This window comes from Mastigoproctus giganteus, chromosome 3 (assembly GCF_048544385.1).
Source record: "Mastigoproctus giganteus isolate SK-2022 chromosome 3, ASM4854438v1, whole genome shotgun sequence".
Taxonomy (NCBI): domain Eukaryota; kingdom Metazoa; phylum Arthropoda; class Arachnida; order Uropygi; family Thelyphonidae; genus Mastigoproctus; species Mastigoproctus giganteus.
In genome coordinates, this window is record NC_143577.1 from 17,811,040 (window position 1) to 17,823,348 (window position 12,309).

The 12,309-nt window shown below is 35.9% G+C and overlaps 1 protein-coding gene across 1 annotated transcript in view; it reads left to right on the forward strand.

The window, feature by feature from the left end:
• Positions 1-12,309, forward strand: part of LOC150087758 (carnitine O-acetyltransferase-like) — a 30,410-nt gene that overhangs the window by 176 nt on the left and 17,925 nt on the right. The window contains exon 2 of the mRNA XM_090369866.1: positions 9,619-9,756. Coding sequence (XP_090225992.1) covers positions 9,619-9,756 — 138 coding nt within the window. The remainder of the gene's footprint in view (positions 1-9,618; positions 9,757-12,309) is intronic.

The following is a 12,309-nucleotide window of genomic DNA, read 5'->3' on the forward strand; positions in this document are numbered from 1 at the left end:
ATCCAACCCCTTCTTAAATTTACATAAGTTTTCTAATTCGTAAGGATTTAGGTGGTACCATTTTAACAAAATTTTCAGTATAATGAAAATATTTCTGGGTCCTGGCCGATTTCCCTTATTATTAGTGCTTTTTCAGTCTTATTTAAAGAAAATCATTTTGATGAAAAATTCAATACAGCAAATTATTTTCAAAGTCCACTTATGCCTAAAATGCAACAAAATAAACTTAAAAAAAATAAATAAATTATGAATGCCACTGTACAGCCCATGTTGTAAATGGAGCATTCACTTGACAAAAAATACGAAAGTTTTAAAAAATGCAGCAAAAGAATTCAATATTACACTTACACTCTCTACTGCATTTTCAACATTTTTGAACAAATCAATTTTTTTTTTATTTGAGTATCTGTAGTTGCTTTTTTTCCTTTATTTTGTAATGTTAATTGAAAAAAAAAACATACAGAAGTAGACTGGGGGAAGCAATGAAACAAACCTTGTTTTTTCATGATTTCAAGCTCTTTTTGCTTACTTTCACATAAGCAGTTCACTCGATCGGTAATAAAAGTGCCAGAATTATTGATTGAATTCAGTTTAGTGAAAGTTGAACCCACATTTTTGATTGCACTAAAGTTGAATTCTTCTTATTGTGGAGATGAGAAAAGTTTAAGCAATTAAAAACAAAATTGACATATACATTGTATCTACTGTAGTATGTTTCTGAATGTGTGATATTTCTTATCTATATAATAATTTACTTATGTCCTTTTGTTTGTAATGTTCTTTGAATTTGAATAACTCAAAGCCTAAACAAGCTTTTTACCTGATCCCTTTTTCAGTAGGTTTTGTTTAGTAGTAAAACTGAGAAAATAAAAAAATAATTTTCCGACCAATTTTCAAAATTTCCATTATTTTAGTTTTTAACTTTTAGAAAATAGAAAATTCCAGGAGAAACTGCTTCTCAAAGATGTTGCTGACAAGCTCAAGAATGAAAGAAGCAATATAAAGCTCGGCAGAGCGATGAAAAAGCAGCTGAAATAAGAAGAAAATGCCTGAAAGTAAAGTAAACAGGCAAAGGATTGCAAGATAGGAAGAAACAGATAGCCAATATGAGCTTAATAGAGAAAGATTTGCAAATAGAGTAGCTAATGAAACTGGTGAGCAAAATCAAATTAGACTTGCATGCATGACAAGAGCGATTCATAGATCAGTGCAACAAGAAGTGTCCATAGTTGACAACGGTTATCAAATTTCATTTTTAGCCATTTTAAGGTGACTAAATTTTTTGTCAAGTCTGTCCCATGGACTCCTTAGCTAGCAGTGAAGGGAGTCAAGGGAGAGGTTTTTGTAATTACTTCAATATTAATCTTTACTTCTTGTCTGAAACAATTTTGGCAAAATATTTGCCATGGGTATTCTAATAAATATGCTTTCAAAATAACACTGTTTGAACAAAATAATTTTACTTTTATAGTACATATATTTTGTCATTTTATCTATTATTGATTCTATAGCTGATATTTATGTAAAATAAATCAGAACTTCTGCATATTATAAAAGTGCAGCAAAGCATTGTAGAATTTATTTAAATGAATAATGGTTCCCTTGAAATGATTTTCAGCAATATTTATTATAATACAATTTTGGTATAATGAAATGATTTGTTGTACCCTGCAAAGTTTGTTGAAACAGAATTTTACCATATGTTTTTAATCTAATTTAAACTGATGGAATGGAATGGTTTTGATTATTTCATTACAATAATAGTTTCGATTACAGTAGTAAAATTTGTTTAGATAAAAACTAATAGATGGATTGATAATTTTAATTATAAAAATGATCTTTGTTAACAGTACTGATAGGCAAAAATAATATTTAAAATCATTTCATATGCCAAGTCTGAAAAAAAAAAACTTTTTTATTTTTTATGATATATAAAAAAATATTTTTATAAATAAAAAATTATTAAAAAATAATTTTTAATAAGTTTTTTTAAAGTATGACTGGGTCTGTTGTTTGCACCATATTTCTTGCTTATTTTAATAAATATTAGGTTTAAAAGAAAGAAAAATTTTTTATATTTTTTTGGTCTTGAATAAACAAGTTCATTCATGTTAAAAAAAGAAGTTAATGATTTTTTTTATGTTGAACAAACATAAGATATATAAAGATATAAAAGAAAGGTCCATTCTTTTAAGCATAACAAGTGTGGATGAAATTCATAGACATCATTGAATGCTGTAAAACTCACAAGAACTAATAAAAAGTGTGAATTAGAAGGGTTTAAACATTCATAGTCCATCCATTTTGTAATATATCTCAATAATCTATTCTCATTAATCAGTAATCATATATGAACTTTAAAAAATATCATTTTCGTGATCTTGATCTTTATTGTTTGAGAAAATAGTTTACAAGCTTAATTAGCTATGTTCACGAGTTTTATAGATAAAATTTCAGCAGTATGGTGTGGCTAGAAGTAGATATTTGAATTTTTCTGGTTAGCCAATAAAAGTTTTATAAAAATGTGATTATAATAATATCAAATTTTAAATTAAATAAATAACAAATTGCATGTATAAATTCAGAATGCAGTTTGCCATATGGGTATTTATAACTGAATATACATTAGAAAATAAATAAACAAAACAAACACTATTTATAAATGATACAGTCTGTCTGTACAGCTTTCTTTTCATGATATATATTCGTTTCTGCACATGGAGAATTTGTTCAGTAGTAGTGCCATGTGATGCAAGTAAGCAAGTATATGAGCTTATGCAGCATCAGCCAAAAAAAAAAAAAAAAAATCCCACCATTCCCTTCAAATGCCTGTCCAGTTCCTCCTTAAATTTATTTAACCTATCAACTTCCACAACGACAGATGGAAGTTTGTTCCAGCAATTAACCACCTGCTGGCTAAAGGCAAATTTCTGCACATCTATTCTACATCTGTCTTTTCTTAATTTGAATTTATGCCCCCCTTAGGTTCGTAATCTGAACAATTGGAAGGATCCCATTAGAATTCAGCGTGCTCAACCCATTCAAGGCTTTATATACCTCAATCAGATCACCGTGCAGGTGCCTAGTCACCAGCCACTTCAATTTGCAGAACTTAAGCCTTTCTTTGTAAGAGGATCCCTTCATTCCCCTCAACAATCTTGTTGCCCTTCTCTGTACATGCTCAAGGAAATCTACATCCTTCCTAAAATGAGGCCTTCAGACCTGTATGCAGTACTCAAGGCGTGGCGTGACCATTGCCTTATACACAGGGACAATCACCTCCTTTTCCCTGCTAGCAGAATTCCTATATATCATTGACAAAACCCCATGACCTGCCCTGGCAGCCTGTCTGCATTGCTCAGAAAACTTCATATCTGACTGCACAATTACTCCCAAGGCGTTTTCATTTTCTACCACCTTAAGTGTAGTACCACACAGTTAGTACATTTCTCTGGGGTTACTTCTACCCATATGCAGTACTTTGCATTTGTCAAGGTTAAACTTCAGTTGCCACTTCTTAGCCCATCTGCCCAAATTATCTAGATCCTGTTGCAGTAGCACACTGCCATTACTGTCATTAACAACCCTGCCAACTTTTCATCAATATCATTGATAAATATACAAAACAACAGTGTACCCAACACTGAACCCTGTGGGACTCCACTAATAACATTAGTCCACGAAGAGCAGCACCCATTGATTACCACCCTCTGTCTTCTCCCACTTAATCATCCTTTTATCCATTGTAGCAACCTACCCTTAATACCATTCTGCTCCAATTTGTACAATAGCTGTTACAAAAGATTCCATTAATAATAGTGTTAGTGATAGTGACTGGCTTGGACTTTTGCACACTTTAGAAATGACATATTAGTAATTCTAGGTTGACATGAGCTGACTTAAAATTACTAATATCATTTTTAATCAAATAACATCAGCTGTTATTCATTTAAAACTAAAGGCTCCACTATTACAGCTGTTTTGGGTCTTACAGGACCCTCATCAGATAATGGTTGGCCTCATTAGTAACCTCATGTCAAAACAGTGAGTATTGAATTTTATTAAATGAGCAGCCAAGTGTGAAAGAAAACATAAACGTTATGTCAATGTTTTTTTCCATTGTGATTGTGATCACAAGTAAACATTTTTTGTTTCCAAGACAAATGTATAGTTTTAAATTAAAGATACCCAAATTTTTAGTGGGCTAGGACTGTTACTTCTGTGAAGCAGTAGTGTTGATTAGTATTCGTGTACAAATGTTTTTTTTTTTTTTTTTTTTTTTATGAAAACCCCAAACACGAAAGGTATCAAAACCTATAGTACTTAGTACCGTGCATGGGTTGAAGGAGAAGTATGGGGAGAGGGGGATGCCGGAAACGTTGCTCTAGAAACTAAACATGGGTTTCACCACTTCAAGCCTCCAATAAGCAAAGTGGTGGTATTTGACCGGTTGATGAAAGTCATCTACCACCTGAGAATTTTTGTAATCACCTCTGTAAGGTTGGCAAAGTCTGAAAGTTAGGTGTTTAATGATATGAACTTGTAAATAATAGCCACAGATAATGATTCATCCCCTTCCTTCTAGTGTTTAAATAAGTCTCTCTTTGCTGCTTTTCTTTGCATTCCTTGCCAGAAACTTTCATAATCTGCCTTAGCTTGCCTAACCTCCTTTGGCACTTGTTTACAGACTAGTTTATATCTACTGTAAGCATCTGTATCACCTGATAATTTATATTCATCCCATTCATTTTTCCTCTCTGCCACTGCTCTCATCAGTTCATCTGACATCTATTTGGGTTTAAGCTTTGAACTATATCTCTTAGTTGGTATAAATAGCCTAGCTATTTATAGTAGCTTCTATGATTATATTCCTGACTGCTTCCCATTTAGAATTTTCTGTTTGTTACCTCATCAGTTTGTCCCACTGCACAGAATTTTAAAACTCTGAGACCATTGTAGTCAACATTATGAAAGAAAAAGCTATTTCTTTTTCCCTTAAGAGCAGTCACATCTTTAAGTAAATCCCACATCAATACACCATGATCACTGCCACATAGTGGTTCTTTTGTCTGCTGATTCATAATGCATGACAGATTGCTGCTGATAGAAAACAATCTTCCAATAAATCTACAAGTCTTGCTACTGCGAGTAGCAAGACTTTTGTGGATTTATTGAAAGAAATACAGTCAATATCTTGAAAGTTAAAGTCCCTCATTATAAGATATTCTGCTTCACTAGCCAGTTCTGTATGTCTGTTTGTTGTATTCATTACAATCATTAGACTCATAACACATGACAACCCTCATTTTTGTTTTCCCATCATCAACACTTGACCCATCACATATTGATGGGTCAAGTGTTGATGATCCTGCTCAGGTAGCTAACAAACTAAATGAATATTTTGCATCGACATTCACACATGAGGAGTTATTCAGCGAGGGGAATGCCAGAGGTGTATTCAACTCTAGCAGTAAGCTACAGAATCTTGAAATAACTGGGAGTAAAGTGGAGGAGAAACTGTTGAAGATAAACACAAGAAAGGCACCCGGGGTGGATGGGATCTATCCAGTTATATTAAAGGAGGCAGCAAAGGAAGTAAGCAAACCCTTAGCCATAATTATGAGAGCTTCCTTGGACTCAGGGGAGGTACCCATAGACTGGAAATGTGCAAATGTGACCGCAATTCACAAAGGAGGATCAAAGGCTGACACAAGTAATTATAGACCTGTGAGCTTAACTTCTGTTCCAGGAAAATTAATGGAGGCACTGGTTAAAGAAGCACTGCAGGATCATTTAGACAAGACTTCAGTTATAGCTCAGACACAGCATGGTTTTGTTAAGGGGAAGTCTTGCCTGACCAACTTGATTGGATACTATGATGCAGTCACAAAAGAACTGGATGCAGGGAATAACTTTGATATTATATACTTGGATCTTAGAAAGGCTTTTGATACTGTTGCACATGGAAGACTGCTACACAAATTGGAGCAGTGTGACATTGGAGGCAAATTGCTGCTATGGATAAAGGGGTGGTTGAGGGGGAGAAGACAGAGAGTGGTAATCAATGGACACTGCTCATCGTGGACTGATGTTATTAGTGGAGTCCCTCAGGGCTCAGTGTTGGGTCCATTATTGTTTTCTGTATTTATAAATGATATTGATGATGGTATATCGGGCTTAATGTCCAAGTTTGCAGACGATACAAAGGTTGGCAGGGTTGTCAAGGACACTACTGACACTATGGTGCTGCAACAGGATCTGGAAAGGTTGAGCAGATGGGCTGAGAGGTGGCAAATGAAGTTTAACATTGATAAATGTAAAGTACTACACATGGGAAACAGCAACCCCAGAGCAACGTATCAACTCTGTGGTACTACACTGACAGTGGTAGAGAATGAAAGGGACTTGGGGGTGGTTGTGCAGGCAGGTATGAAGTTCTCTGAGCAGTGCAGAAGGGCTGCAAGAGTAGCTCATGGAGTATTGTCAATGATATACAGGAATTTTTCCAGCAGGGATAAGGAGGTGATTATTCCATTGTATAAGGCGATGGTCAGGCCACACCTAGAGTACTGTATACAGGTCTGGAGGCCTCATTTCAAGAAGGATGTAGAGCTGCTGGAACGAGTACAGAGAAGGGCAACAAGATTAGTGAATGGAACAAAGGGGTGCTCTTATGAAGAAAGGCTTAAGTTTTGCAAATTACAGTGTCTGGAGACTAGGCACCAGCGAGGTGATCTGATAGAGGTGTATAAAGCCTTGAATGGTTTAAGCATGCTCAATGCTGATGGGATTCTTCCTCTAGCTCAGAAAAATCACCTGAGAGGGCATAAATTCAAATTGAGGAAAGACAGATGTAGGATAGACGTGCGGAAATTTGCCTTTAGCCAGCGGGTGGTTGGTTGGTGGAACAGACTTCCATCCCTTGTGGTGGAGGTTGATAGCCTAAATAAGTTTAAGGCTCAGCTGGACAGGTATTTTGAACGAACAGAGGGGTGAAGTGGAAGTGGGTTTTTTTTTTTTTTTTTTTGGCTGATGCTGCATAAGCTTGCTTTCTTGCATCAAATGCCTCTACTAATGCTAATGCTAATATCTTGAAAGTTAAAGTCCCTCATTATAAGATATTCTGCTTCACTAGCCAGTTCTGTATGTCTGTTTGTTGTATTCATTACAATCATTAGACTCATAACACATGACAACCCTCATTTTTGTTTTCCCAGTGCTTATGTCACACTAAATTGACAACTTTGCACACCCATGCTCACGGGAAGCACTACTTTAGATTTTTTGTGCTTCTTAACTAAGAGTATAATCACTGCTCCTCTCCTATCCTCTGTAAAAATTGTGCTCTCCATATTCAAATTCTGAATCCCTTATATCTTGAGTGACACTCTGTCTCAGATATCCTCATAATGTCTGCATTGATGACTTGCTGCATTGATTAGTACTTAAAATTTATCAAATTTATGTTGTTGTTGTTATTTGGTTTTTAGGAGCATTAGCAACTAAGGCCATATTGCTCCAGGGATATGTGGTGGTCATTCCCTGACCTTTCCGCATCCTGCGTATTTGGTGGTCATGGGCTTGAACCCCAGTCTAATCAAGAAGCGTGTGCCACGCACTGCTGCTCCTGCCCACCTGACTATGGAGGCACCTCAAATTTATGTGAATTGCACAGGACGATTAACACATTTCTGGCATAAACGTTCTTGCAAAATCTTAAACACAGAAACAAAATCCCAGTTTTAATTGTTGTATGTTTATGCACAGCTACACATTCTAGTATCTAGTAATGTTAAAGAAAGTTAACATCAGTAGGCACTACCTTTTCTTTCTTTAGCATATGAGAAGTTAGTGACATTGTGTTTTGATCATTTACAGGCCACCTGGACTGCTGGCCTTTATTAGCATTAGCATTAGTAGAGGCATATGATGCAAGAAAGCAAGCTTATGCAGCATCAGCCAAAAAAAAAAAAAAAAAAAGCTCCCATTCCATCCCTCCGTTCGTTCCAGATACCTGTCCAGCTCAGCCTTAAATTTATTTCGGCTATCAACTTCCACAACAAGGGATGGAAGTCTGTTCCACCAACCAACTACCCGCTGGCTAAAGGCAAACTTCCACACGTCTATCCTACATCTGTCTTTCCTCAATTTGAATTTATGCCCTCTCAGGTGATTATTCTGAGCAAGAGGAAGAATCCCATCAGCATTGAGCATGCTCAAACCATTCAAGGCTTTATACACCTTTATCAGATCACCTCGAATGTGCCTAGTCTTCAGACACTGTAATTTGCAAAATTTAAGCCTTTCTTCTTAAGAGCAACCCTTTGTTCCATTCACTAATCTTGTTGCCATTCTATGTACTTGTTCCAACAGCTCTACATCCTTCTTAAAATGAGGCCTCCAGACCTGTATACAGTACTTTAGGTGTGGCCTGACCACTGCCTGATACAAGGGGATAATTGCCTCCTTATCCCTGCTAGAAAAATTCCTGTATATCATTGACAAGACACCATGAGCTACTCTTGCAGACCATCTGTACTGCTCAGAAAACTTCATATCTGCCTGCACAATTACCCCCAGGTCCTTTTCATTCTCTACCACTGTCAGTGTGGTACTACAGAGTTGATATGTTACACTTTGCTTTACCACTTCTCATATGTAGTACTTTACATTTGTCAATGTTAAACTTCATTTGCCACCTCTCAGCCCATCTGCTCAACTTTTCTAGATCCTGTTGCAGCAGCGTACTGTCATTAATGTCCTTAAGAATCTTTAAATATCCAGAAAAATCCGGAATCCTCCTAGAGAGTTACCAATATGTTCGGTCCAGTGTACTAACTAGCAGCCAGCCTGTGAACACCATTTTAGAGCTGTACCCTCGAAATGTAAGGAAGATTGGATCTCGCCATGATGTTCATCATAACCTCAAAAAGTCATCGATCATACTGCATGATGAAAGAGATGGGGAGGGGTTGACCGGAACTTAGCTCTGGAGACTAAACATGGGTTCCACCACTTCAAGCCTCTATATTGTAAAACAGAGTGACAGTAATTAGAAAAGGGTTAATGCTCTACTGTAAAACAGTCAGATTTGGCAGAAGTACAGATACAGTACTTTCTTTCATAGAGTTATGACACTGGCAACCATACCAATTGTGAAACAGCAGCAGCAGCAGCGGCAGTAATCAGCCATGCAATGTTGGAATTCGAGAACAAATGAGGATGTTACATAATCACTAACATGCATAAACCACAATAAGACAAAAAAGTGGTAACAAAAACTAAAATGCTGATTACAATAAACATTTTTTCTATGTATTAGTATATATCTAAACAAGACTTCATAAAAGTGATAGCACCACACAAATGATAACATTATCCATGATCACAATAAGCAGAATACACTGTATTTATAAGATTTCATTATTATAATTTTTTTTTTAATTTATGATTATCCTTCCTTGAACAGTCCTTATACCTTTAAATAGCTTTGTATTTCATTTTGTCTTAGTACTATACTTTGATACATTGTGAAATATGTTAGAATAGAGTATCATATAATATAATTGTTCAGATTTTCTCTAACAGCAGTATAAGAGAGATTTTCAAAAATTGTAGGCCCTTAATGGATATGGAATTGATAGGTATCTTCTTGGACTTAAGAGAATTGCCATGGAGAACCATTTAGATGTTCCAGAATTCTTTCTAGACAAAGGTTACAAGGTTAGCTCTCACTTCAAGTTATGTACAACTCATGTAAGTACTCCTATTTTTAAAATTTGTAACAGAAAATCTTATATCCCATATAAGACTTTCTGTAGCATATATCACATCTCACAATATTGCCAATTTTAAGCTTTTGTGCTAGGAAAACCCTGCTATTATGTTAGATGTAATTTTCAACTTTTCCATTCCTTTTTGTGAAACTCTGCTGTTGACTCTCTAGTCATTATCGCCTTTGTGATATTTTTCTAAAGCATATTTCATTTCATATATCATAAAACAATAAAAACAATTTGCACTTTCTGGCTTATTGGGCTTTTCTGTTAGTGTAATCAGTTATAAATGGGTAGTAGTAAACTCAATCTTCTTGCATTTGCATTTCCCACAGAATTCCAATAGCTGGAATTCTGTGGGTTTTCACATTACAGTAAAATCTCGTTAATGCAAACTCGGTGCAAAGTACTTATTTATATGAAACACATACCATTCCCCTGCAAAAGGATAGGCTTTTCTATGTAAATATATTCGATTATTACAAAAATTCGATTAATATGTATTACAAAGTTCTTTTTCACCCCATGAGAAATAAATATTGTCATTTTATATGTTTATTACAAATCTTGGCAGAGCAATCCAATTATTGCCCCCGGTCACCCGGCTCCCTACTTCCTGAAGGATGGCACTGACTTGTTAGAAATTAGTTTTGTGTAAACAAAAGCAGTTTATGGTAGCTACAACGTCAAGTGCACTCAGAAAAACATCTTTCTGAAGGATGAGTTGTTAAATTAACAAAAGAATAAAAAGTTTTTCGAAGTTGTTTACATGCACTCCCTCGCTCTCCATGGGAATAAGGTCAGTTGCAATTGTTACCCTAGTTCAAAAAGTCTTTTGCTATCGTATACAGCAATCTATTTTTTGTGCCATTTTATCTGAGCTGATGTCTTTTTTGGAACTTGTCTTTAAATTAATTTCAGATTTGTTTATATTAAATCTTATCTAGCAGTGTTATGGTGACAAAGCGTAGATGGACAGAATTAAGTCTGGAAATTAAACTAAAAATTATACAAGAGTCTGATAGGAGGGAAAGAAGCAAAACGGACATTGCAAAGGAATACAACATCCCTTTACCTACAATACTGAAAAACCGAAAAAGACTTGAAATGCATGACACTGGAGCAGCGGTGAAAAACAGGAAACAAATTCATGGTGCAAAACATGAGGAGCTTGAAACAAAACTTTTCAAGTGGTATCAACAAATGCATGCATATAATTTGCCAATATCAGGTCCAATTTTGCAAGAAAAGGCAAATTATCGAGCTCAGCAAAAAGGGATTAGCGACTTCAAATGCAGCAGTGGCTGGCTCCAAGTATTTAAAGACAGTAATAACTTGGTTTCACAAAATGTTTGTGGGGAGTCTGGATTAGTCGACAAAGAAAAGGCTACAGCCTGGTTGTGTTCTGTACGGTTCATCCTTGTAAAATATGAGGCAAAGGATATTTTTAATCTTGATGTGACAGGTTTATTTTATAATTTGCTGTTTGAGCAGAGTCTTGTCATGGTGGAAAATTAAATAAACAAAGACTCACTGTTCTGTTATGCTGCAATTCAGATGGCAGTACAAAACTACGCCCACTCGTGATTGGTAAGTTTTCCAAGCCAAGATGTTTTAAAGCAGTTAACCAACTTCCCTGTGATTATGAGGCCAATAGAAGTGCTTGGTTTACAGTCAAAAATTTTCAGTCTTGGTTATAAATTTTCAGTCAAAATTGGACAGAAGAATGGCTTCAGAAAAAAGGAACATTTTGATGATTCTAGACTGTTGTACAGCATTCTGTCCGAGACACTTTAAGTTGACAAATATACGGCTGTTGTTTTTACCCCCCAGTACCACAAGTTTAATGCAACCACTGGATCAAGGCATTATTTATAACCTCAAGAGAGAGCATATAGTTTGTTTGTTATTTGGTTTTTAGGAGCATTAGCAACTAAGGCCATATTGCTCCGGGGATATGCGGTGGTCATTCCCTGACCTTTCCGCATCCTTCGTATTTGGTGGTCATGGGCTCAAACCCTGGTCTAATCAAGAAGCATGTGCTATGCACTGCTTCTCCTGCCTACCTGGCTACGGAGGCACCAGAGCATATAGAGCCCTCCTGATAAGGTACTTGATCTGCAACATAGAAGAGGGAACAATTTGCAGCCAAATTGGAATGTCTTGGATGCTATCCATAATCTTGTTATTGCTTGGGGAAGTATTACATCAAGTGTAATACTTTCCCAAGTATTACACTTGGGAAATAATAATCAACTGCTTCAGAAAGAGTGGCTTTGGAGAGAACACCATTGAAAAACATGGTCTAGCAGACAACTGTTATAGCAACAGTGAGGAATGGAGGAATTTTAATGAGCATATGGATTTTGTTGGTGAATTTGAAGAGTTTGTGAAGGTGGATGATGACGTTGCTACCACTGCAATGCCAACACCAGAAGAGCTGCTGGGTACCAAACAAGACGATGATGTTTTTGGTACCAGTGACAGCAAATGAGAAGAAGCAAGCACACTGCCATCTAAAAAGGATGCCCAA